We start from the raw sequence: 25,376 nt of genomic DNA on the forward strand, positions 1-25,376 counted from the left end.
GTGCGGTTGAGTCACGGCGGCAGGGTGGCTATGAAGCAACATTCCAAGGCCGATCGATAAGCTGTGGACTTGCAAGCCACACGGAGTGAAAGTAATAGTTGTTCCAAGTCCAGATTATTCAAGGGCCCTTTTAGCAAAGTTTTTTCCCCCTGCAAGGCATCTATCTATCTGCGGAATGCCTCTTCCGCAGGGCCTGCAAAGCATGGACGAGGCGCCGATTGTGGTATGCGTTGGGAGCAGATTGCCTGTCATTGGCCCGCCCAACTACTGATCTGACACCATGCGCTCTCAGTTCTTGTCGAATGGAAGGCCATTCTCCTCTCTAATTGACCCGTAAATAGCAAGCAACTTGGCATCTGGCCCTCTCATCTCGTTCACACGCTCTGCATGCGCTGTTACCGTGTCCAGCGTTCGCAGTTTCGCGCCACTCCGCCCAGCAAGATCATTCAGGTAGCTGTTTTCTTTGAGAGCCATGCTGATTGGAGCGAGACTCTGTGGGGAGAATCAGTTAGTACGACTCGGTCGCGGCGAAGAAGAAGAAGAAGAAGAAGAAGAAGAAGAAGAAGAAGAAGAAGAAGAAGAAGAAGAAGAAGAAGAAAAAGGAAAAAAAGTACGCACCGTGGCGAGATTGTTGTACTCTCCAGCGTGCAGCGTCGCGAGTTGTCCAGCGCTAGGGCCCGGAATCATGGCCTCGACAAACTTGGCCAGCGTCTCCTCTGGGAGCCCAATCTTTTCGGAGAGGACACTGGCTTCGCAGAGGACTTCGATGGCGGAGAATCGTACAAAATTCCCGACGAGCTTGAGCATTCCGGCCTCCCGAAGCGGCTGATTGGCGAGTTTGATGATGTCCTTGCAAATGCTTGGTCTGGTCGTTAGATGGGCTGGTCCAGCGCAGATGCACCCTCTTCACTTACACGTATTTTGTAAAGGGCTCGAACCTGTCAATGGCATCAGAGGGCCCAGCCAAGACAATGGTTATTTGCCGCTGAATGGCCAAGGCGACACCCCCAAAGACTGGCCGTTGTCAGCCATTGCGTGCGTGCCCCATTGGAATCCGAGCTGCACTCACCAGGACAAGCAATATAGGTAGCTCCGAGTCTTTTCAACTTGTCCGCCTGCGCTTGACTTGTATCGGGATGCACAGTCGACAAGTCGGCAAACAACGTGCCCGACACGGACGCTTCTGCCGCCGCTCCGTCCACCACCTCCCCTACAGCCCGGTCGTCGGCCAGGCAGAGGCACACAATGTCTGCTCGCGAGACGGCGTCGGCGAGCGAGGGCGCCGCTTCCATCTTGCCATTGGCAGCAGCGGCCAAGCGCTCCGCCTTTTCAACGGTGCGGTTCCACACCAGCACCGGTTCCTCCAGCGCCGCGTGCTGGGCGAGGTTCTTGCTGATGGCCTGTCGAACAGTCATGGTCAGCCATCATGTTTTTTTTTATATTTTTTTTTGGCGCATCATTTCATGTGTGCATGCGCACCTCGCCGATGCTGCCCAACCCAATCCAAGCAATGCGAGGCATTTCAAAATAAAATGTTGGAGTGACGAGAATTGCAAAGATGAGACTGGAGATGCCGAGGACGGCGGCGCTTGGGAAGAAGACATGTTCAAGCCTCTTCGGAGGGCGGCCCCGTTCCGCGCCACTCGGTGCATTCCGCTACCAAAGCCGACGTGGTGGCGCGGTCCAGACACGATCATCATTGAACGACCAAGAGCAGATCAAGAGGTAAGTCCAGGCAGGGCCTGAGAAGGCAGTTCTTTGCCAAGCTCTGGAAATCGCCCGGGTGAGGCTCATCTTGATGTGAGTGGCTGGCATGCTGGTGTATAACAGTAGAGCAATATAACTTCCATAGTGTGCTACCTTTCAATTTAATTTCCGCTTAAAAGTGTCCAGAGAGTCAATACCACAAAGAAGAATCAAAGCCGCTTTCATCACGTTGGCGGCACGGAGCTCTCAACAAGGCCAAGCCAGTGTATAAGACATTGGACATGAAAGAAAAGGTAATTAGGCACCTAGCCGAGTCTGTATGGCCACAGCAACAACGACAACGGGCTGGTGTCAGCGCTGCGACTCGGCGTCCTGTATCGCGACGAAAGGGGCCATGGGGCTAAATTAGCCCAAGCCACATTTACATGTCCAAAAACCCGTCCCCTCCGTAGCTTCTTCCATGGCCCCTGTTTCCGACTTTTTTAACCACATCAACAATTCATCGCTCGTCCCTTTTGTTGTTGCTTGGGGAGGAGGTTTTTTTTTTGTAGTTTCTTCTTTTCTTTTCTCGACTGGCCATTGGATGCTTGCATAAAAATGCCCACATCAAGAGGGAGGATACGGGCCGGCGCGCCCTTGCTGGCGCTCCTCGCGCTTATGCTCTTTGCGGGCGCCGCCAAGGCGTCGGTGGGCGACCGGCTTCCCGAGTTCAGAAGCTGTGTTGAGGTGCGTTGATCATATATGGCCTCCACTACAAATTGTGACGTCGAACTCGATGGAATATGACGACGGGTATGCTAACGGACCGCACCGCAACCAGGTCTGCGAGGCTGAAAACTGCCGCGACGGAAAGCAAACACCAATCCGTAGGTTGCGCGACGACTGCCATTCCCCCAAACCCCCCCCTTCCGACCCGACAACGTTTTGAGCAGCCGGCCGGCCGAATAAAATGGAAACCTATACGATGCCTTGAAAGCTCGACTGACGCCCTGCCTCTAGCTCTCCTCCGTCGTCTCCTCCTCTGGGACTGCCCCGCCGAGTGCGACTACACGTGCCAGCACATCATCACGGCGCAGCGCGTCGCGGCCTCGGAGGACGTCGTGCAGTTCCACGGCAAGTGGCCCTTTTGGCGGCTGCTGGGCATGCAGGAGCCGTGCTCGGTGCTCTTCTCGCTCGGCAACCTGTGGGCGCACTGGGACGGCCTCGCCAAGGTGCGCGCCCGCATCCCCGCGCGCTACACGCTGCGGCCCTTTTACGTGGCCCTCGCCCACGTCGGCATCGCCTCGTGGGTCTTCTCGGCCGTCTTCCACACGCGCGACTTCCCGGCCACCGAGCAGCTCGACTACTTCGCCGCCGGCGCAAACGTCCTCTACGGCACCTACTACGCCCCCGTGCGCGTGTTCCGCCTCGACCGCGCCACGCCCACGCGCCGCTCGCTGCTCCGCGCCTGGACCCTGCTCTGCGCGCTGCTCTACTGCGCGCACGTCGCGTACCTCAAGGGCGTGCGCTGGGACTACACCTACAACATGGCGGCCAACGTCGCCGTCGGCACCGTCCAGAACGTGCTGTGGACCTGGTTCAGCGTGCAAAAGTACAGGGAGTCGAGGCGCTTGTGGACCACGCTGCCCGGTCTGGTCGTGGCCTGGGTCACGTTCGCCATGAGCATGGAGCTGTTTGACTTTCCGCCGTGGCTGGGCGCGGTCGACGCGCACAGCTTGTGGCATCTGTTGACGATTGGTCCCACGATTGTGTGGTACAAGTGAGTGCATCCCCGTTGCGTCGTCCTGAACGAATGAACAAGGGCTAACTGTGGCAGTTTCCTCGTCATGGACGCCAAGGCCGACATGGCTTCGACCGAGAGACTAAAGGCATAGAGCCCATACAGATGCGGGGCTTTTGCAGCAGGAGTCGGCCACGTTGATACATTGCTGCAATTATACACTCAATTTAATATATAATAAGTTACATTGCGATCATTTGCTGAGCAATTCCAAGTTGCTATCAAGCCCGTTACCCAATCCCGCCAACGCCAATAAATACAAGTCCCAAGCAAAAAGTTTCCGAACAAGGAGCCGCCGTTATCAAGGTATACTATTCATCTTCTCATTGACATGTACGCCCCAGACCAGAAAGAAAGTGAAAGGAAAACAAAAAGACAAGAAACAAAAAGCCGCAAAAATTTTAGTTGGACAAGTTTTTCACTCATTGCCACGCACAGGGCTCAGCCGCTCAGCAAGTCGCGAACCGACAGCCCGCGGGCGTTGACGGCGGCGGCGGCGGCGGCCGTCCCCCGGCGGTCGTTGTTGAGCATGAGCAGCGCCGCGGTGGCCTCCTGGTCCAGCTCGGTCTGCGGGTTGAGCGCGGGGCTGGTGACGGTCGAGGCCGACGTGGACGTGCTGCTGCGGGCGTAGGGCCCGTGGCGCTGGGGCCCAAACGCCGGCGACGGCGTGGCGGACAGCGTGAAGCTGTGGTGGCGGTACGTATCGGGGACGGCCGACGAGTACGAGTGGTGGCGCGGGCGGGCGGCGGCGGCGTCTTGCGCGTGCAGCGCCGGCGACACGGACGCCTGACGGTGCTGCTGGTGCTGGTGCGGCGGCAGCGCCGGGTAGACGTGGTGGTCGGGCCGGGCGGTAAAGGTGGGCGACACGGCGTCCGAGTCGGACATGTCCACGTCGGCCGGCTCGCCGTGAAAGGTCGGGTGGAATTCGCGAATCGACGGCAGCGGGTTGCCCGAGGCGGGGACGTCATCGCGGTGCTCGCCGCCGCCGCCGTGCTGGGCCTTGAGCTGCGAAACGCAGTCTTCGAGGTAGCGGATGTATTCAATCGAGGCCTGTGACTTGTTTATTAGTCGTCTCTTTTTTTTTTTTCCCCTTTTTTTTCTTTTTTGGTCTCCTTCCCGCCGTCTGTGTAGGTGGAGGAAAATATGGGCATTGTAAAAAGCCCGCGCGCACTCGCCGTTTTACGTACCTGCAGAATGGCCAGCTTGTGCATGTCGCCGGTGCAGGCGGGAATCATGTTCTTGAGGACGGCAAACTCCTCATTCATCTTGCTGCGCCGTCTTCTCTCAATCAGGCTGTGCGCCGTCTTGCGGGCAATCTTGCGTCCGGCCGCGCTGGTGGCGCTCGGCTGCTTCTTGCCGCCCTTGGCCGCGCCGGCGCCGGCGGCCGCGCCGCTCCCTGATGCGCCGCCGGCCGTCGACTTGGACGCCTTGCTACCGGATCCTCCTTTCCCGGTGCTCTCCTTGCCGGCCGGGGTGTCTGCGGCGGCGGCGGCGGCGGCGGCGGCGGCAGAGGAAGAGCTTGCGTCCTCGTGCCGTGGCTTCATCTGGATAATCTTGCGCGAGCGCGTGGGCGGCGGCGGCAGGGCAAAGGCGGCGTTGCCATCCCTGGCCTCCTTGTTGGCGGCGGAGGACCGGCGGCGTGCCTTGACGGTCTCGGCAGCCTGCATTGGGTACGAGGGAGGGCTCATGTGTTGGTGGTGCTGGCTCTGCTGCGTGGTGGTGGTGGTGGTGCTGGCCGATCCGGGGGAGAGCTTGTCCGGGGATGTACGCGCGGCGTCGTGAAGGGCGGGAGGGGGCAGCTCGAACGCCAGGTGGAGCGAGGCCATTTGATTGACGCCGTCCTTGGCTTTGAGATCGGTGGAGGATCCGGGGGTAGGGGGGAGTCCAGGTCGAGGCATTGCGATTCGTGAGATTTTTTTCTCCCTTGGGTGTCGTGTGTGTGTCGAGCAGCTCGTGGTTTGTATGTCATGCACGTTGCTGGTTTCGTTTACTAGGCTGGCACACCGTCGGCGCGCCCTGAGTAATTCGTCGTTGAACGAGCCGGCTGAAACGAGGCGCAACGGCTTTGCCCGATATAATTGACTTTTTGAAGTCTTTTTTTTTAAAGGGCTTGTGATGGTAACGGCGTCGTCTCGCGTGTAATCAGGCTGCGATGGCGGGCCAATGGGTCGAGACTGGCGCTGGACAAGTATAATGACCACGCCCTGTGAGCTGAGTTTAGTTTATACAAGGAAATTCTTGTACTATTGTCGGAAATCTGCAGTTCTTGTCGGTCAAGACTCGTCCTTGACCGTGAAATCAAAGTTTTTGGAAATGTCACGCGGGTGGCGTGACTCGGTGTAATGCGTGCGAATGTTGGATTATCTGTATGCACCACCGCACGTCGTCGCTCTTTGGGTAGGTTGTGCGAAGAGCGAGTCAGTCAACAAGGCGATGATGGGGTAATGAAGAGCAACAAGTTATCAATGCAGCTCTTGCGTGACCAAGAAGAGCAGGCGAGAGCGTGACAGTTTGTGGGGGGGGGGAGGGTGGGCGCCAAGTATGTCGAGCAAGATAACGAGTGTGACTGGTGGGCGCGACTAATGCACACGACAGAGTTGGGCTTATCTCAAGATACGAGTGCAATTCAAATCAGAAAAAAAGGCGAGCAGCGAACGAGAAGGAAGAGAAAAAGAAAATCACCTCGGAATACATGAAACGGTAACAGTAGTGAGAGAAGAGAAAGGGGAAAAAGCAAGATACATGGAACGGGGGGGGGGGAAAGGATCACGTTTTGCCGCTTGGCTTCTTTGGCATCAATCTACGGACGGGGGGGGGGACGGTACCAGGGCCGTGCCAGTTTAGATTTGGGCGAGTAAGAAGGCTTGAAAAGGGACCACGAGGGGCAAAAGCTTGATTTTTGATCATACAGTGAAGAGGGTGAGAGCGAGAGAGAGGAGGAGGAGGAGGAAGAGGCGGAGGAGGCGGAGAGTAGTGCGCAGGGCCACGCGCCGGTAGTGGTTGGTAGAAGAAGATGTAAAAAAATAAAATAGCAAAAAAAGGAAAAAAAAGGAAAACCCCAAGCTGCAAGAGGCAAGTGATGAGTGCAAAAAAAGAAAAGACGGGAGGGAAAAAGAGGATTGACCAAGCAGCATCAAGCAAATGGTCGCGTGCTCGCCAACACTGGCCGGGCAGCGCAGCCAATAGCAGCACACGGTTGGGCCATGTGCATGCCAGGAATGGGTGAAGAAAATCGAGAGCATCAAGTAGCGCTGCAATGGTGGTTAGTTGGTTGACATGTGTGTGTGTGTGTGTGGTCCCTTCAAGGCTAATAACACGAGTAGACTGTACGGATAGATAGCAAGTCAAAACTCGAGCCGCTTCAACTCACCCCCTGGCCCAAGCACGCGCAACTTCAAACTCATCTAGGTCACGACTCTCGAGTCTCCTCTTCGACAATTCTTGTTCATCCTTCCATACCTCCATCCATACCTCCATCCATAATAGTACATCCACCCCCCCCCCCCCCCCCCTCCCCCGTCTTTTTCTCCACACCCGCCAAGTAAAACCACTCGGTCGATTGCAAATCGCTCGACCAGTTGCGCTCCGCCAAAGAGCTCGCGTGCTTGGCCTCGTGCTCGGTGCTCGTGTGCTCGTCTTCTCAATGTCATTTCTCCCTCTCACCACACACACACCCTTGTCCTGAAAGTTGATTGCGACGCCGCGCCACCTGTCCACTAGCTACCATCGGGGGGGGCTGTGCTTTCGGAGCGGCGCGTGTCCGTCGGCTGTCGAGTCATCAATCTCCCTCTTCTTCTTCTTTTTATTCTGCTGCTCGTTTTGCCTTGCTCAAGATTGTAAATGATGCTCTACACTTGACTTGTTCCTTCACATGCCATCATTCAGCCCCCTCCCCCCCCCGTGGCTTCCGACCTCCACCATGCAGAAACGTGGGCTGCTGGGCTGCCGCACATCAACCAGTCCACTTTGACCCTTTTTTTTCCTACTCCGTACTTTTCCCCTCTTTACAAATCTGCCGATGATAATTCCAGATTCGATAACTGCTTGGTGTTTTTTATATATATATATATTTTTTAAATTGTCTCGTCATCTTTGCGCCTCGTCGATTGTGCCGTCGCCGATCAAATGGACGCGCTACCCCTGGCTGCCAAAACTCAAAACTTTTGCATCAACTTGGCAGCTCGTCGACGACAACTATTCCCGGTATAGTTCATGTCTTTGGACCCCATATTATATCTGTACTCCGTACCTCTCAGCCTGAACCCTTGTCTCGTGCTTCCTCCCGCCCGCCCACGGTGCAGCCCACCTCGTCAGTATTGGTCAGTTTGCCTGCGCCATCACGTAAAATCAAATTGTACAAGACGCCCTCGACAGCTCGACACCACCGCTTGAAAAGTATTCCTCAACCTGCCGTTGGAAATAGAACTAGGTCAATTACGAATTCTAAAAAAAAAAAAATTGTCCCCCCCCCCAAAAAAAACATGAATGACATTCCATTAGGAAAAAAAAAACCCCACACCCAACTAGAAGTATTCGGCGTCTTCTTCGCCATCTCATAATCCACCAAATCTCCATGATGAACAATCCCCTTGCTGCATTTTTGCATATCCGTGCACGGTTTTTGAGGAGACCAATTGATGTATAATATGCCGCATCGGCATGAGCAGCTGCGCAGTTGCATCTTGGACATTACCACGCACCACCACTAGGCCTTGAGCTACCCTATTGCCCTACGAGGCCGCGGGACGGGAAAGCAAACGTGCGGACGGTGCGCGCACGTAGCTATACACAATTGACAAGTACAGCTGTCATTGGCGTGATATCGGACGTCGAACTTGCCGTTTTTCTGCATCCATGTCTACAAGGTCTGGACACGAACCGGAATACATGGCATAGTGCGAATTTCAAGACAACTACTCACCTCACACGACGTGTTCCATCATCATTTCCTCGGTATCAAGAAAGGTGAGCTCTGTTGGCTTGATATCACCCCTCTGGACAAGCTTCATGGGCAAGTTATCGACAGGCAAGGCCATTGATGGATTATCAATGTATTCCTGCCTGCTCGTCATGCTGCCAAGTTTACATTGCTCAGAAATGGCGTTTTTCATCAGGCGCCGAGGGCAATAAACTGTCCTGCCGTGTTCCATGCAGTGACAACTCATCGTACTTCCTCACACCTATCCGAGACGAGCTCCCAGACGGGAGCATGTACGTCTGGTGGCCGGGGTTCATGGTAGCGTTGTACTATTACGTAGTCATGCAGCCACGCATCTTCAGCAGAGGCTGGACCCTGTTGGTACGTCCCGCTCGTCACAATGTTTGAGCAGCATGATCCGTCTGCCATACTCGCCCGCTGCGAATACACACTGAGTCACTCATTGCATTTGAACCCCATCTTTGACATCTCCTTTTTTTTTCTTGTTTCGGAGCTGGCGATCATAATGGCGGTGGAGTACTTCAAAGAAAAGGATGAATGGTCTTGGCTGTGGTTGCGCTTCCGCAGCACCGCACCGAGCAGGGGTCGGCTATGGCCGCAGCCTCCCGCTAATAAGTGAGACACCGTTATACCAGTAAGCTTGAGATGCAGATTTGATACTGCATATGACCTGCCCGGCCGGGCTCACAAGAGTCTTACCCGTCTAAATCGAGGGTTCGCCCAGATGCCGCTACTCCGTTGCTATAGTGTCTCTGGTGATTGATCTTTCGATAATACTGGAATGATTGGTCCGACGCCGAGTATACTCTTGCTCTTGCTCAATGGTTACCTCTATAGCACCTACTGCAGCACCTTTTGGACAATATGTAGGATTCCTGACGCCTCGAAACCTCGTGCAGCAGCACCGCCACAAGCACCACCATCACCAGCGATGCCCAAAGATTGCTGTCAATCCCGCAATATAATTTCTCACTTTGTCTCGGACCAATCACGACTATTCCGATAGCGGTGCTGGCTGCTATGCACTTTGGGCTCGGCGCAGCCACAGTCGAGATGCTCAGAGTACCACCGTTGACCGGGGCCCTTTTCGGGCTGTGGTCTCGAAGAGCTGCGCTGCAACCATGAGTGTCTGGGCTTGAGTCCTCCCAGCGGCTATAGATGTGGCGTGCGTGCATGCTCCAACGAAAAGTACGAGACGCAGCTTAACCCTTCAACCCTGGGTCTGAGCATCCTCATCTGCCCCTCGCCGGGCCACTGTGTCAGCATCCAAATGGATACGCCGGGAACGAGACGAAGACACCGTTTGGCCCAAGAGATGCTTTTATGGCTCGCAGCCTGGATATTTGACTACCATATGCCTGGCTGGAGGTCACTTTATGAGCATCAAAGGACCAAGATGACCTCGTTCTTGTTGAAACAAGCGGTTGGCTGAGCAAAGACTGGCTTATCACTTCTCTTCAGGAGGATGCACCTGTCTGGCAAAGAAGTCGCTACTGCACTCAGTAAGACAGTCAATGACAACCATTGCCTCGGAATGTACCACGCGGGTGAATGAATATCCTTTACAGCAGCACGGTGCTTGTCAATGGCAATCTTTTGTGGCACTGTGGTATGCCAAAGATGACGTCCCATCGTGGCATGAGGGTTTTGAAACATATAGGAAAGCTGTGTTGGCATACTTTTCGTAATAGCCGGCCTACGATTTGAAGCGCACAGAGTGAATCCTCTCCATACAATGCCCCTCTATCGTTACTGTATACGAGATGGGAACGTATGTGAGCTCAAATGGTGTAACATTTTCGAATCTACTCAGCTAGTATGGTACCGAGCCTTCGGCCGCCTTGAGCATCGGTGCCTGCGATGATCAAGCAGATCTGCACGTCGCACTGCATGGGCGCGTAATCAATAACCCGATGCTTTGCAGCCTGCTGAAAGAGCCACATGTACTCACAAATACGCATTAGCCTGTCCCTTGTGGCTTGAACCTCTACAGCTGAGGTCGCCTTGCCCCCGCTTTCATGCCGTCGTCACCCTCCGAGACACCGCATTCGCGGACCATACCATGTTGGCACACACGACTCCGAGAAACGAGGTGAGAAGCACGGTTTCTCTCGCCTTTGGGCACACAATGAAAAACACATCGACACATCTCTGGGCATCAAGAGCGGGGTTCACTGCAGGCGGAAGTAAGTGCAAGCTCTGACGGTTGGCAAGTGAATAGACGGCATGCCGAGCCTCAGGACGCACCTGGAAAATTGTATATAAATATCGGGCGTCCATCCCATCCAGCTCATACACGACACACATCAAACTTTACCACATCAAGTACTCCAGATTACTATCAAATTCAATTCTTCTATACTAGCATCACCCGATCTAGCGCTTTCCAAAAATGACCACTGTCGCCCCGGAACCCGAGCTTATGAGCGAGGAGGCCTTTGAGGGCCCTGCTCCTCAGGAAACCGTCTGGGTATGTCTGTGATTAGAGAGACTGAAGCCATACAAATGCCATGTCAAGCAGACGATTGACGACTTGTCATAGGTCAAGTGGGACGTCGATAACGGCAGGGACCGCCCAATGGACGTGCCTCTCAACACAAGCTTTACCTTGGAAGGCTCTCCGTAAGCAAAGAAAAAAGAAATTGCCTCCGTCAGCTCGGCCACACACAGCTGACCATGATACAGCAAGATTCAGGGCATCGAAATCAAGGGTCGGCGATGCACGCTCCACGCTTGGGCGTAAGTGACCAGAATTCGAGCCACAGGCTGCGCTTTTTTTTTTGCGTGAAGATTGATGAGACTTCTCCAACTAACAAATGACCACCAGCGATACCTGGCCAAACGGCAACCCGAGCCTCACGGTCGAAGGGCCGACGGGGGGCAAGAGAAAGGTTGATCCCAAGAGGAGGCTCGGCTCGTTCCGCGTCGAGCCTCGTGCCTAATAAAACTGCTTTCCCTTCGGATCTGGTCTCGTCTCATCATCCGGGTCTTCTCTTGATGGGGGAAAACGAAATCGGATGGGCAGCAACCAACGAGCCGGATTCGCAAACGTCAGCCGTGGGTTGATAATGACGTTGCCGAGGATGGACTCCAAATCATTCGGTCAGGAATCGTCTTGGCCTCGTTTACTTAGCTAGACCGTAGGGCTACGTACCTTGTCATAATTTATTAACCCGCTTCTGAGTCCCATCCGTAGTATTCGTCATCTTTCCCGAGCGTAGATCTACATTATGTTCCTTCCTTTTTCTTTTCTTCACTTTTTTGTTTCTTCTATTTTTCCTTTCTTCTCTTTTTTTTTTTCTCTTCTTCTCTCTCTCTCTTTTATTTTTTTTTATTTTTTTTTTCGGGTGAAGCTACAACGGCGTGTTTCCAGTCTCAGCCAGACCAATTGTAGCCTTTGCAAACAAGAAGAATAGCTTGATGAGCGCATGCCGTCGTTAGTTGTGAGTTTAACAAACTATTGCGACGCTCCGGCAGAATTATCGGAAAGCACGGCGAAGCTCGTAAACAGACGTGACACAGCATTTCCTGTTGTACTTGTAGCGTTGTCTGCACCGTTGTGCCCTCTATCGCCGTAATTGCGGCTAGACTCTCCTCATCCTGTAATTGGATACGTAAAAATAAAAATAAAATAAAATGAAATGAAAGTATAAAAATAAAATAAAATCAAATAAAGAAGTAAAGCAGCCCTCCAGCCAGTTTGACGAGTGATTCCTCCGGATATACCAGTAAATAGCATGGGTGAGGGTACCCTGGCCTGTAATGGCTGGCCCCTGTCCTATTACTGCGCTGATTCATGCCTCAGTGCATCTTGAGCGTCCCCCAAAACATGACTGACTCGCACAGGCGATCACGTCACTTGTTCGACCCCTCCCCCACGGAAAGTTTCCTGTCATGATACATGCTATAGCAGCCTGCAGCTATGAAAAAAAAAAGAAGAAATCCTGGAAACACGCGCAGTAATTTACAAATGGGGGGCTTCAAATTAAACGGCAATGTATTCTTTTTAGATCGGCGACGATCGTGCCTCTTATACCCGACGTACAGTCCATATAGATCTGCACGTGATTGCGCTCCGAGATGGGCCGAGTTGATGGACGAATCCACACAAATCGAGGAACAAAGAGAACAAACAACCAACGGATCGAGAGGGGACAATACAAGGTCTCCCTTGAGCCTTTTAACTCGCAGCAGATTACGTTACGGAATACAAAAGACAAATCACCAGCCCACGCACACATGAGTCGAAACAGACCAACTCGCCGCGGAGATTGCCTATTCGAGGGCATTGCGGTATTACAAGTCAACCTTGCGCGATATCTTTTGTTGCCGTAGCTATTTATTTTTTCCTTTGTCAGTTCAGCCGCGCGTCCGTTTCGGCCTGTCCTTGTCGAAAAATTACACGCGGCGGGGAAGAAAAAGAACGCCAAAACGCCAAAACGCCAGAAGAGTAGACAAGACAGCAGGAGAGTAAGGGAGAAAAATCCACAGCAATAAAACACCACCATATTGAAAAGCAAAGAGGCCAAACAGTAGCGGGCCTCTTTTGCCTCTCTCCCCGCTCTCTGTTCCTCATCTTCTTCTTCCCTTCGCCCTCCCCCCCCTTTCCCCCCTCCTCTTCCTTCCCTCTGCCTTTGTCTGGGTCAGGCTTTCGATGCGGGCCAGACAAGCTACACCCCAACGGACGGCAAGGAAGCTCTTGACTCGAGAGGGGGCAAATCGACCCCGCCAAACCCAAAGGGAGATTTGCGCCCACTCGCGCCCGCCGCCGCTTTAGCTGCCGCACTCCGCATCGCTGGGCCCCCCCCGTCGGTTAATCAAGAGGGACGAGACCGATGGATTTGCAGATGATGCATCCCGATCTTGCCGCGCAGGCGCACGCCGTCGCTGCGCAAACACCAGCCGTCGGAACAGCAGCGACAGCCATGCACGGCACGCCAGAGCGGCACGAGCCTCAAGGACCCCACGGCGGCTACCCAGGTGCTCTGCAGCCGTCGCATCAACCGTCGCAGCAGCAGCAGCAGCAACAACAACAACAGCAGCAGCAGCAGCAGCACCAATTTCAACAACAATTACAACACCACCACCAACATTATCCGCCGGCCTCGCCGCCCCAGGCGTCATCATTACCACACCCGCTCTACCACAACGCCACCACCCGCTCGCCGACCTCGTCCTCCGTGTCCTCGGCCACCGTCGGTACGGTCGCCGCGCCCGCGGCTAGTCCGCCGGCCGCGCCCGCCGGCCGCCTGGGCCACGTGCTGCACACGATGCAGCAGACGGGCTTCCACGCGTGGGGGTTCGTCATCTACCGCGGGTGCGCCTACGCCGACGAGGGCGCGTGGCAGCGCTTCGTCGCGCACATGAAGCAGGAGGTGCACAACGCCCTGAGCGCCACGCCCCGGCTGCCCGGCGGCGGCGGCGGCCCCGGCGGCGGCCCCGTCGACACGTCTGGTCGGCAGCTCGCCCCGTACCTGGAGTGGACCGTCATGGAGGACCCGAGCCTCGAGGGCGCGTCCAAGGAGACGGTGCGGCGGCACTTTGCCGCCTGGGCCGCCGCCCGCAGCCCCCGCCGCGACGGGCCCGGCGCCGACGGGCCCTTTATCGAGTCGCACGTCCCGCGCTTCATGTACTGCGTCTACATTGACGCCCGCTGCCTGCGCACCCTCGCCGCCTTTGACGACTGGCTGCGGCTGGACCGCAACGGCCCCATGCAGTACCTCGCCTGCGCCCTCATCGACAAGAACTGCCCCCCGCACGGCGAGGGCGACGCCGGCATGACCCCCGTCGACGGCTGCGACCGCTACTACACCGGCTGGATGTACGCCCACGTCGGCTCCCTGCCGGAGCTCTACAACACCCTCGGCCACCAGCGCCTCATCTCGGGGCCCAACAACTACGCGCGGCCCCCGCGCATATACCCAGGCCACCTGTACGGCGCGTCGGTGCCGCCGTAGAAAAGAGAGGGAGAGGAAGAGAGGGAGGGAGGGAGAGTGGGACAGAGAGGGAGAGATTGGAAAGAAGAGATGGAAAAGGAGAGACTGAAAGGAGACAGATGTAAAGAGATGTAGAGAGAGAGAGACAGAGGCACAGAGGTACAGAGAGAAAAAGTTTATGCTGGATGACGACGAGACGATAACCGCCCGAGGCAAGGCGGTGCAAATATCACGTTTTTCATGACAATACCAGAATTCCCGGCGCATCTCGGCCGGGACTGGCGGATTTCTGTTTGTACTTTCATATACCATAGTTTAGCATGCGTTGATACGTTTATACAAGCTGCCCGAGTTTTGCGTCATTAGCAGACCGCGCACGTTTCATGCACATGATGAGAAATACGTGACGAGAAGAGTGCAGCTACAGGAACATTGTCACACAAGAAAAGTACGGAAAGCGCTTCCACAGATACAAACCTTGTTATGGGTTTATTGCTAGGCACACACAAGCACGCCCATGGCATATCCAAATAAGTGGTACTGAATTGCAATTAATTTAATCTGCATACGCTAGTGCTCATAATACATCTGGGTGTGTCCAAATCCTTTTTTTTTAAGAATCTTCAAGCCTCGTTGGAGGGGTACTCAACCTTGGTAGTGGCGTTGAACTCCTCCTTGATGATGCGAATATTGGTGAAACGGGTGATGATGTGGCTGCTGCCGGCCTTGTCATCGGTACCCGAGGCACGGGCACCACCAAAGGCCTGCTGGCCAACCACGGCGCCAGTGCTCTTGCAGTTGACGTAAAAGTTGCCGGCAGCGTTGCGGAGCTTCTCCTCAACGTCGCGGATGACGGTGCGGTCGGCGGCGAAGATGGAACCGGTCAGACCGTACTCGGTAGTCGTGTCGACGAGCTCGCAGACCTTGGCCAGGGCATCAGGTGCGGCGTCGTCGTAGACGTAGGCGGTGATGATGGGACCAAAGAACTCAGTCTTGAGGAAGCTGTGGGTGGGGTTGGTGGTCTGGTAGACGGTGGGCTTGACAAAGTAACCCTTGGACTTGTCGTAGGAACCACCAGTGACGAGCTCGAGCTCCTTGTCCGTCTTGGCCTGGTCAATAGCACCGGAGAGCTTCTTGAACGAGCCCTCGTGGATGACGGGTCCGACAAAGTTGGTGTGGTCCTCAGGGCCGCCCTGCTTGAGCTTCTCCGTCTCCTCGACGAGAATCTTCTTGAACTCGGGCCAGATGGACTTGGCAACGTACAAGCGCGAGGTGGCGGAGCACTTTTGGCCTTGGTACTCAAAAGCGCCACGGACAGTCTGGATAGCGGCGTTGTGGACATCGGCAGTCTGGTGCACAACGTGGAAGTTCTTGCCGCCAGTCTCACCCACGATGCGGGGGTACGAGCGGTAGCGACCCTCGCCAACACCCTGGCCAATGGCGCCGTACAGCTTGCGGAAGACGGCCGTGGAACCAGTGTAGTGGAGAGAGGCAAACTCCTTGTGGGCGAGGACAGTCTTGGTAATCTCCTCGGGGTTACCGGGAATGAACTGGATGACGTCCTTGGGGAGGCCAGCCTCGAGAAGGATCTGGTAGACAAGCCAGTTGGAGGCAATGGCGTAGTCGGAGGGCTTCCACAAGACAACGTTGCCCATCAAGGCGGGGGTTCCAACAAGGTTGCCAGAAATGGCGGTAAAGTTGAAGGGGGAGACGGCGTAGACGAAACCTTCGAGAGGGCGGTACTCGAGGCGGTTCCAGACACCGTTGGAGTTGTGAACGGGCTGCTCGTTGTAGAGCTCATTGGCGTAGTGGACGGCGAAGCGGAAGAAATCAGCCAGCTCGGCGGCGGCGTCAATCTCAGCTTGCCACGCGTTCTTGCCCTGGCCAAGCATAGTGGCAGCCATGATGTCGTAGCGGTACTTGTTGGCGACGAGGTCGGCGGCCTTGAGGAAGATGGCGGCACGGTCGGCAAAGGGGAGGTTCTCCCAGGCGGGCTTGGCGGCGAGGGCGGCCTCGATGGCCTTGTTAACGTCGGCGTTGGTGGCAGTGTGGTAGTTGGCCACGACGCTGGCGTGCTCGGAGGGGTTGTTCTGGGTGGAGAGGGAAGACGATCGGATCTGAAACCGTTAGAATAAGATGCCAGAGACCTCTCAAGGTAGTTTCGACTCGTACCTCCTTGCCATTGACGACGACAGGAACGTCCAACGGCAGCGACTTTTGGAGCTTTTCGAGAGCGGCCGTCAGGCCAGCGCGCTGGGCAGAACCCTTGGCGTAGTGGTGCTAGAGGAAGAAGACAAATGTTAGGTCCAGTCCGGCCAATGACCATCAATTGACATACGTTGGGCTCGTTGTAGACGGCGGGCGACTTGAATGAGGCCATCGAGGCAACGGAGCGAGCCTGGACGGCGCGGCCAGCCACGCGGAGGCCGGCCTTGCGGAAGACGGCGGATTGCATCATGTTCTGGTAACTGTAGGAGGATAGCAACAAAGACCTCGACAATATGAGAAGAAGATGCAAAAGAACAAGGAGGAAAAGGAATGATGATATGATGTGGAGGAGGGAGGAAAGAAAAGGAACAGGCTGGGGTGTGTTGAGTGTCGGAAGCACAAATGTTTTACTCTCGTAAGTACCACCCGACATCGCCACACCCCCAGCTTACCAGGTACTCAGCTACAGTTAGCTTTGACTGCCTCGAGCTGCCCGAAAGAAAAATAATGTACAGTAAAGCTGTTGGTGGACCCGGCTTAGCACGGTCTAGCAGCAAGTTGCGGGGGTCGTAAGCGGGGCGGGATCCAGCCCGGAACGCCTGTATTTTCGGGGGAGTTGGAGAGCGGCTTTGGGGGAGCAACCGCTGGCGGCGACGCCCTGGGCAACCGACCAACGCTGGACTGTGGCCGGCACAGGGTTTCAGCGCTCGCGCCCGCCAATGGCTGGGGCAGGGAGGGACAACGGCCGGTCTCGCTCCCCACCTCGGACACTTAGCTCGCCGCAGCCACCCGACTAGAATTCAGAATGATTGAAAAATAGGGTAATGAAATGAAACCGGATGTCATGGGGAGGAAGAGTTATAGATGCATGCCAGAATGATGCAGCGACAAGGTAATTGATGAGATCAAGTAATATTTACTGAGAACGGCCGCTATCAATACATACTGCACACAGCGGGGGTACGTTAGTAAACAAGTGCTGAGACACTCTCTGACAGGTACCTCTACGTTGCACTCCCTCGACTTGGAGTTGACACGTCCTCCGAATGAAATTAGCCTGCGAAATAAGTATAGCAAAGCGGGATTGGAATAGTACAACGAAATACAGGACAAAATACATGACAAAGAAAATAAGCAAGGATCAAGGTCTGAGGTATCTCAAGCTCAACAGCAACTCCCACAACCCACATCAAGACCAGGGCCCGCCCGGAACACCTCACCGACCGACCCGGACACCACCTCCGGCCGCCCACCAGAAAACTCAACCAGGTCACAAGGGCTAGCGTCATGTCATCTCCATCGGCCCTGCTGCCATCATTACTTATTACTTTTTTCATAACTGGGGACATCTTTCACGTCGCGACCCCTGCCGCCCTTTTGCGCAGCACCGGTACCGTTAGACCGTATGCCTGCGTGGGCCCCTCGGCGTTGTGCTGGTCCTTTTCGACGTTGATGCGAATATCGAGGCTGCCGTCGTTGCCCTGGCCAAAGGCGTCGCTCGCCGCCTTGTGCTCCGTCCCGGCCCCAACCTCGCCCTTGTGCAACTGCGAGTGCCCGCCCTTGCCGGCGAAGCTCCGCGTCTCCGTCTCTCCGTTCGTCATCGGCGCCGCCCGGTTGTTGGGTGAGTTTTCGGCAATCATGGCAAAGTTGCGGCTGGGCATCGTGCACTTGTTGTGTCCGGCCGTCTTAGGCGTACTGCCGGGATCCCTGTCAAAGAGGTCCAGCATGGTCTCGTCCGTCTCCGCATTCATATGATGAATCTTATTGCGGCGCGCCAGCAGGTTGGCAACGGCCTGCGGCGGAGGCTTGTTCACAATGGCCGACGACACAATGTTGGCCATGTATCGGTTGTCCTCTTCAACAGGAATCTTGAGCTTGGGGTTCGAGTAGAAGCGACCGAGCGCCGCGAGATGTACATCGCCGCCCAGGATCGTGACGCGCACATTGTATTCCGCAGCAATCTTTTGCATGCTCTCGATGAGCTCGCGACGCTCAACCTTGTGTGTCTTGGCCGTGTAGTGGTCGTCGAGATCGTCGAGCAGATCAACGCTGCCGTCAAAATGGTTGAAGAGGCCGCCACCGATTCCGAATCGCCGGCTCATAAACTTGATAGGTCCGATGATGGGGCTTCGCAGAATGTTTTCCAGCCAGGTGAGACGCTAATCTGTCAGCTTTGTCGGCTGGGTTGGAGGGAGGAGGTATACGAACGGGATACGCAATGGGAATACCCAGCAGCAAAATCAGATGATCTATGGGCTGCTCCGAGCTGGCCGCAGCCTGCAGCTCATCGCGCAGACGCTGGTACAGGAGCTTGTATGTCTCGGGATAGTTGACTTGGTGGCGCGTGCGCTCTGTGCGTGCGTCTATTCCGAGCATGGCCATGCGAGCACCTAGGCGCGCATACATGTTGAAGGATCGCTCGGCGACGTACGGGCCCGCCTTTGCTCCGATAATGTACTGCGAACCCGGGGTCTGTTCGGCGACAAACGTGTCCACCTGCTGCGCCGGATCAGCTCCCTCGCCGCGGAAGTCTTGTATTGTTAGTGCAACGTCGCCAGTCTGGAAGCGAAAGGCCTTACCGGATGTGTATGTCGAGGGGGGCGGCGCTAGGTGGTGCTGGAAAAGCATGTAGTACTTGTGGGCGGTACCACCGATGCCGCGAAACACGTCGCAGGTCATGAAGTCGTTGACGTAGGATCCAAAGCCGTCGATAATCTACACTGTCAGCGTTTTGTAGCGCTCGGGAGCTTGACACCTACGTCATGGTCGTCCCAGATGTTGACCTGGGGAATCTGGCCATTGGCGATGGCAAATGGCGCGGTATTGTACCAGCGAAGGTAATTCTTGAGGTAGTAGTCGTCGCATTCGGATCGTAGCTTTTCAGAAAAGGGAAAGTCGCGCCTTTTTTTGGGATTGGAGATGTCCGTCCAAGGTCGCAACGGACCACTGACGCGAATACCGTCGTTGTAGATTTGGTCACCGCCGCCGAGCATGACGTGGAACGGGGCCGCATCGTGCTTGCGAATGACGTCTTTCCACAGAGGCGTGCCGCTGTAGGCCTCCTCGTCGGTGCCGACACTGAAGCCGTTGCAGGAATGGAACATGAGGCGCATAGATTCGCCGGCGGCGGGGATGGAGAAGCGGTTGACCTGGGGCTTGTCCGTGCTGGAGAATCGCAGGCCAGGGAGCTCGTAGGCGTACTGGACCTCGGCGGGCTCCATAGGCACGCGGAGGTCGAAGCGCCAGAAAGTGTTGCGCGGGTCCGAGTAGAGGCGGACACCTGGGATCTGTTTGGCCGGTTCGGTCGCAGTCTCTACGACATCTTGACTGCGGGCGCCAACGCGCTGCAGGCTCAGCGTCGGGACCGGGCCTTGCTCCTTGCCGCCGCCGTTGAGGACGATGAGGACGCTGCCCTCCCAATGGCCGTCCTGCATGTGACAGTAATTGAGTAGAGGGCCGCATACGACTTCGCTGGCGTCACCGTCGGACACGGGGCCGTCGCCGTTGAGGCCCTGGGGCGCGGTCGCGTCAATGTGCGCCTGCGCGGCAGCGGCGTCGGGATGCTGGTGCGAAACGGCGTGGCGGGCAAAGGAGGAGGATTCCTGGTGACGCCAGCGGCTAGCGGACGAATATGGATTCTGGGGCGTGCCGTGCGCGTGCTGCGCGACCTGCTGCTGGGAGCTCGCCATGATGGTAAAGTCCTGCGAAATTACCGTGGGCAGGGCAAGAAAGGGAGCCTGGCAGTGGAAGTCTCTTGAGCTGTGTGGCCGGCGCTGATGCACAGCGATTGAGGCGGCGCAAAGTACAGAAAGCTGCAGCTAGAAAGTCTGGAGGAAAGGGGAGAGAGAGAAGAGGACGAGGGGCAATACTCAGAGAGAGGGGGGGAAAGACAGACAGAGAGAGGTACAACGCGAGGATCTACAGGAACGAGCGACAACAACAGTGCTAAGAAGGCTGGCAAATGGTGATGATGTAACCGGGCTTGCGTAGCTACCTACCTACCTACCTAATAAGTGGTTTACTTGTTCAAATAAGCTCACCTACCCACCCATCCACCCACCCGGCCGCCCAAGGCATACCGGGAAGAGTGTAATTACAGGGAGGGAGTTTGGCTTTTGTGCCGGGGCCCTGGCAAGCAGGTTTGACGCTAAAAAGCATGTTTATTGGGCCAAAGCTTGACAGTTCGGGGAGATCATGGCCAATGGAGGCGCAGTGCTTTGTCGCAGGTGAGGTTTGGGCCGCATCTGATTGGTTCATAGTCTCGAGTCGCCAACGCAGTGGGGCCCACCAAGTACGTAGCTTGAGGGTGGGACGGGCTGATCTGCCAGTTTTTCTCCGGTTCTGAGCCGTGCGCTTCCCACATTGGACCTCGTGTTGCTCCAGGAACACTTTGGCCAAGAATGATTTTTCTTTTAAATAAAAGTAGGATAGAATAAAAAAGCGCGACTCATCAACGAAGCTTTCTGGGATTAACATCTTGGCAAACGCAGGTATCGGACGGTCGGATGGCTGGCTATTCCTTGGCGGCTAGTTGCTCGCCAAGCACTTCACGGGTGCTCCCGAGTCGTCATGTCCGCGGGACCAGGGTCGTCTGGACGGTTCTACCCATTGACACGCACCGCGCGCCTGACAGCATCCAACCACAGGCTGTCATTCATCATCTTACATGAGAGCGCTTCTTCTGCTACGCCTTCGATCTGGCAGCCGTCCCTGACGCCCACGGTCGATATTCTCTCTCAATCTTGACATCTCCCCGTTCGGCGACAAACGAAAAGCAGAAACAGGCGTGATTGAAACCAGCCTGTCGCCGTCGCACAACCTCGCTCGCTCCGCCTTTGAGCCTGGCACCAGTCCCTCACTAACAGGCGTCTCAAAGGACCTTTCGCTAAAACCCACCTCCACCGTTGTTTACTCACAGGCTTTGAGCCTGACGACTTTCCCGCCGACCGGCCTGGTCGGGTGCGGACCTGGCGGCGGCCCCGTGCCGCCCCCAAGACTGCACACCGGGCCTCTCACCAAAACGTAGAGTCTGGCCTGCCCCCATGCCGGCGTTTGCAGCAGATGCCCAGGATGACCGTGCGAAGCACGATCTGGTCCTGCGTAGGCTCACCCCTCGATTCGCGAGCGGCCCGCAACTGCGCTTCCAACAGGAGACGATACATGCAGCCACGCCAGTACGCCACCCGAGCGCCGTGAAATTCTTTCGGTACCTCCCGCGGGAGTTTGTGAAGATATCCGCCGGTGCAAGACAATGCAGAAGACAGGTCAAGTATCCGACAAACGTTCTCGACACCCCGAGTGTAGTGGATATATATTAGCAATGCCTGGGTCTTCGTCCACATTAGAAGAGCAGCACAGCCCACCGATGGAGTTTTACCAAGATTTGATAGAACCTCTGTTCGGGTATCCATCTGGCTCGTTACTGGGGTATGCTTAGTTCTTCGAGAACCGTCTTCTTCGGGGAGGTTTCCCTCAAACCAAATCATTCTAGCGTGACATTCCCATCCCTCTGGCATCTTCAGCGTCACAAGATTAGGAGAAAGAATTTATCTTATAATCGAGAGCATGCTGAGTTGAAACAAGGTTTGTTTCCTCTGGTAATGCTTCTCGCTGCTGATCATAGGCGAGCCTTCCCAGTATTACTGTATGAAAAGTTAAACATTGGCTGCAGCGATAATCCTAATTGAATGCTAACCCCCTAGTAAATACCCTATTTACCACTTCTTAAGCACCGACTGCTTCACTTCGCTAAATACACTTAGGGCAATATTATTATACTCTGAATCTTGCACCTAACATCGAAGCCCAGTAACAGTTACAAGTCGCCTCTAGACACTGCTGCACTATTAGCACTGGTTACGCTGATAGTGGTAGCTCTAACTCTTATACGAATAGTAAAGCATTAGACGATAGATATAGGATTATTTTCTGGAAGTATAAGGCATATCTTTCGGCGGATTAGCTTATACATGGGTGGAGGACGGTTTAAATGTGCTTACTTGGAGAGAGGGCTGTTTAATTACTTATCAAAATGAAGTAAGACTTCCTTGTAAATCGCAATAAATACTTGAAACTGATCTCATTCTTCTCGGTTCTTACAGAATTATAGGGAAAGAATCCTCTGGGAAATTTCAACTGGTAAGCATCTCTACTAGTCTTCTTCTTAGGCTCAAGAGTAACGCGAATTTGGCGCTGTTGATTGAAATCAGAGAAAACACAAGAAAACCACAACATAGTTGATCTACCATGAGACGAGTATCGTTAATTATCAGTGCAACATAGTATTAGCATTAATAGTAGAAAAAAATAACTTTAATATGAAGTTTGGCTGGCGTTGCTATGAAGAGAAGAAAGTCGGTGGTCTGATGACTAAGCCACACAGCACCCTCTTCGCGCACGAAGGCGCATGGCTATCCGCCTAGCCTCTTGCGTCACTCACAACCTCAACATCGCCCATCACCAACCACGACCTCACGCTTCATTCGGCGCTCCGCTAGACTACGCTTGTGATGCACATCTAGAATCAACCAAAGCGATCATCTCCATCCGCAAAATGGCCGACACCGGCTTTGTCAAGCCCGAGCCCGGGATGGAGCCCGCTCCTATTGACGAAGAGGACCTGTTTGAAGACGCAGGCGACCTAGAATTCTATGACAAAAGCCAGGGACCGACATTCGAAACGCTGTACCTCGCACGAATCCCCCGATACATGTGGGAGGCCTGGCAGAAGCTCAGTGACCGCCTCGACGACGACGAGGAAGTTCAGATCGGCACCCTTCGCACCTGGAACGAGCCCGGTGAGACGGACGAGGACGGCAACGTGGGACCTGAGACTACCAAGCTGCGCATGCTGCTCGACCCTGGCTGCGGCGAGCACCATGCCCTTCCGCGCGAGTACGACCTCGATGTCCTCGATCGCGACGTGCGGAACCACTTCATCTTCACCGAGGAAGACCTGCCCAGCTACAAGGCCAAAAACAAGGAGCGCCAGGACCAGCTCAACGCTGGCATCCCCGCGCATATTTTGCGGCAGAAGGAGGCCGCTGCCAGCGGTGGCGGGCCGCAGCGCAACACATACGACCGCAAAAGCCGCTTCCAACCATACTATCGCAAGGCGATTCCCAGTGAGTGGCCCCATTCTGCATGGCTGAACGCCACCATTGACCAGCTCTCAGAAAAAACAAAGGTGTTTGGCAAGATTCACTACGACGTTCGCGTCGAACCGCGCAACACGGGCGAAGAAGCACGATACCTCGGACAGCAGCTTTATCAAGCCGAAAATTCAAGAGCCAAGCTCCAGATCATCAGCAGAAACACAGCTTCGTCCATCATCAACCCTGGTACCGCTGGCGCTGTTGGCTGGGCCGGCAACTTTATCGTACGCGATTTCTCTCCACCGTCATTGCTTGTGCTCACAGCTAACTGCTTCAGAAAAACACACCGTCCCTCGTCAAGCCGAAGAAGGGCGAGATTCTCAAGGCTGCTCGTATTCCCAAGAACCAACTTCTCGATCTTATTTTCGACTGCTTCCGCCAGTATCAGTATTGGTCCATGAAGGCGCTCCGCCAGCGCACGCAGCAGCCCGACTCATATCTGCGCCAGGTTCTTGACGAGGTGGCCGTGCTCAACAAGTCTGGCCCCTTTGCCAACCACTACTGCCTGAGTGAGGCATACAGAGACAAGGCAGGCAGCGAATCCAGGGAGGCTGCCGCTGAGACGGTGGACGACGGCGACGACGACGAGCCTGAGGAGATGGAGGACGTTGTGCTTGCGTAAAAAAAAAATGTACATCGGAGTATGGCGTCCGGGCAGGATTGTATCAATAGAGTTTTTTTTTTCTGACTTCTGTGACAAGAATGATAAGTGAGAGTTTAATCGTAGCCACTGCCCCATTTTGCCACCTACATCAGCATGCTGCGCACACATCTCCGGGCCCTGTCCAAAATGCATCTCATTTTTGACTTTGACGGCACAATTACGACCAAGGACACGATCGGGCACCTCGCCAGTGCGGGCATCGCCGCCCAGAAGCTTAGCCGTGGGGCCAATCTCCAGCCGGCGTGGGACGCGCTCGTGCAGGCGTATCTTGCCGACTATGATGCGTACAGGGCGAGCTTCACCCCAAAAGAGGCCGAGCGCACCACGGCGGAGCAGGAAATTCTCTTCCTCGGCGGCCTCAAGGACGTGGAGCGGGCGTCGCTGCGGCGCGTCGGCGACGCGGCCATCTTCAAGGGTCTCGGCGTCGCGGCCATGCGGCGCATCGGGGCCGACGCTGTCCGCGACGGCCACGTCAAGCTCCGGCCGGGCTTCGGCCGTCTCGTGACGACCGCGCGGCAGAGGGACTGGACAGTCAGCGTCGTCTCGGTCAACTGGTCGACGGATTTCGTCCGCGGCGCCGCGGGCGAACAGCTGCGCGGGGAGGACGCCGTCGTCGCCAACGGCACGCGCGAGGAGGACGGCGCCATCTGCGGGCCGGACGCGCTGGGTGGCGACCTGCTCGTCTGCGCGCCGGACAAGGCGCGCGCGATGCGGCGGCTCCGCGGCGGCCCGGCGGCGGCGGCGGCGGCGGCAAAAGTCTACTTTGGCGACTCGACGACGGACTTGGCGTGTCTGCTGGAGGCGGACCGCAGCGTCGTGCTGGCGGAGGGGGAGAGCGCTCTGCTGACGGCGCTCCGGAGGCTGGGATTCGAGGTACCGCACGTTGGAGAGGCAAAAGGGAGGATCGTTTGGGCAAGAACCTTTGACGAGGTGCTGGAAAGCGACTTTCTAAGAGAGTAAGCCGCCTCTTTGTTGGGATGGGTGAAAA

At 55.6% G+C, this 25,376-nt stretch overlaps 9 protein-coding genes across 9 annotated transcripts; 5 read left to right on the plus strand and 4 right to left on the minus strand.

Moving 5' to 3' along the window:
* Positions 1–288: 288 nt before the first annotated feature.
* V2A60_000993 (NAD(P)-dependent oxidoreductase) lies at positions 289–1,415 on the minus strand (the record flags this gene model as incomplete). Its single annotated transcript, XM_083252359.1, has 4 exons — positions 289–492; positions 619–859; positions 915–1,014; positions 1,070–1,415. The coding sequence occupies 4 exons, from the start codon at positions 1,413–1,415 to the stop codon at positions 289–291; spliced, it is 891 nt and encodes a 296-aa protein (XP_083108485.1).
* An 889-nt stretch (positions 1,416–2,304) lies between these two features.
* On the plus strand, positions 2,305–3,581 carry V2A60_000994 (Per1-like-domain-containing protein; the record flags this gene model as incomplete). Its single annotated transcript, XM_083252360.1, has 4 exons — positions 2,305–2,433; positions 2,528–2,573; positions 2,707–3,466; positions 3,524–3,581. The coding sequence occupies 4 exons, from the start codon at positions 2,305–2,307 to the stop codon at positions 3,579–3,581; spliced, it is 993 nt and encodes a 330-aa protein (XP_083108486.1).
* Positions 3,582–3,928: 347 nt separating this feature from the next.
* V2A60_000995 (basic helix-loop-helix domain-containing protein) lies at positions 3,929–5,385 on the minus strand (the record flags this gene model as incomplete). Its single annotated transcript, XM_083252361.1, has 2 exons — positions 3,929–4,537; positions 4,675–5,385. 2 exons carry the CDS (start codon positions 5,383–5,385, stop codon positions 3,929–3,931), a joined length of 1,320 nt encoding a protein of 439 aa, XP_083108487.1.
* Positions 5,386–10,818: 5,433 nt separating this feature from the next.
* On the plus strand, positions 10,819–11,368 carry V2A60_000996 (uncharacterized protein; the record flags this gene model as incomplete). The annotated part of the gene is made up of 4 exons (XM_083252362.1): positions 10,819–10,896; positions 10,969–11,048; positions 11,112–11,165; positions 11,254–11,368. The coding sequence occupies 4 exons, from the start codon at positions 10,819–10,821 to the stop codon at positions 11,366–11,368; spliced, it is 327 nt and encodes a 108-aa protein (XP_083108488.1).
* A 1,893-nt stretch (positions 11,369–13,261) lies between these two features.
* Positions 13,262–14,383, plus strand: V2A60_000997 (uncharacterized protein; the record flags this gene model as incomplete). The annotated part of the gene is made up of 1 exon (XM_083252363.1): positions 13,262–14,383. One exon carries the CDS (start codon positions 13,262–13,264, stop codon positions 14,381–14,383), a length of 1,122 nt encoding a protein of 373 aa, XP_083108489.1.
* Positions 14,384–14,985: 602 nt separating this feature from the next.
* Positions 14,986–16,817, minus strand: V2A60_000998 (1-pyrroline-5-carboxylate dehydrogenase; the record flags this gene model as incomplete). Its single annotated transcript, XM_083252364.1, has 3 exons — positions 14,986–16,479; positions 16,535–16,642; positions 16,701–16,817. 3 exons carry the CDS (start codon positions 16,815–16,817, stop codon positions 14,986–14,988), a joined length of 1,719 nt encoding a protein of 572 aa, XP_083108490.1.
* Positions 16,818–17,922: 1,105 nt separating this feature from the next.
* V2A60_000999 (uncharacterized protein) lies at positions 17,923–20,259 on the minus strand (the record flags this gene model as incomplete). Its single annotated transcript, XM_083252365.1, has 4 exons — positions 17,923–18,729; positions 18,779–19,101; positions 19,150–19,285; positions 19,330–20,259. The coding sequence occupies 4 exons, from the start codon at positions 20,257–20,259 to the stop codon at positions 17,923–17,925; spliced, it is 2,196 nt and encodes a 731-aa protein (XP_083108491.1).
* A 2,864-nt stretch (positions 20,260–23,123) lies between these two features.
* On the plus strand, positions 23,124–24,346 carry V2A60_001000 (transcription factor IIF subunit TFG2; the record flags this gene model as incomplete). The annotated part of the gene is made up of 3 exons (XM_083252366.1): positions 23,124–23,694; positions 23,746–23,948; positions 24,002–24,346. 3 exons carry the CDS (start codon positions 23,124–23,126, stop codon positions 24,344–24,346), a joined length of 1,119 nt encoding a protein of 372 aa, XP_083108492.1.
* Positions 24,347–24,514: 168 nt separating this feature from the next.
* Positions 24,515–25,348, plus strand: V2A60_001001 (HAD-like domain-containing protein; the record flags this gene model as incomplete). Its single annotated transcript, XM_083252367.1, has 1 exon — positions 24,515–25,348. The coding sequence occupies one exon, from the start codon at positions 24,515–24,517 to the stop codon at positions 25,346–25,348; it is 834 nt and encodes a 277-aa protein (XP_083108493.1).
* Positions 25,349–25,376: the final 28 nt, after the last annotated feature.

The sequence above is a fragment of the Cordyceps javanica genome, chromosome 1 (assembly GCF_051103115.1).
Source record: "Cordyceps javanica chromosome 1, complete sequence".
Lineage (NCBI taxonomy): Eukaryota > Fungi > Ascomycota > Sordariomycetes > Hypocreales > Cordycipitaceae > Cordyceps > Cordyceps javanica.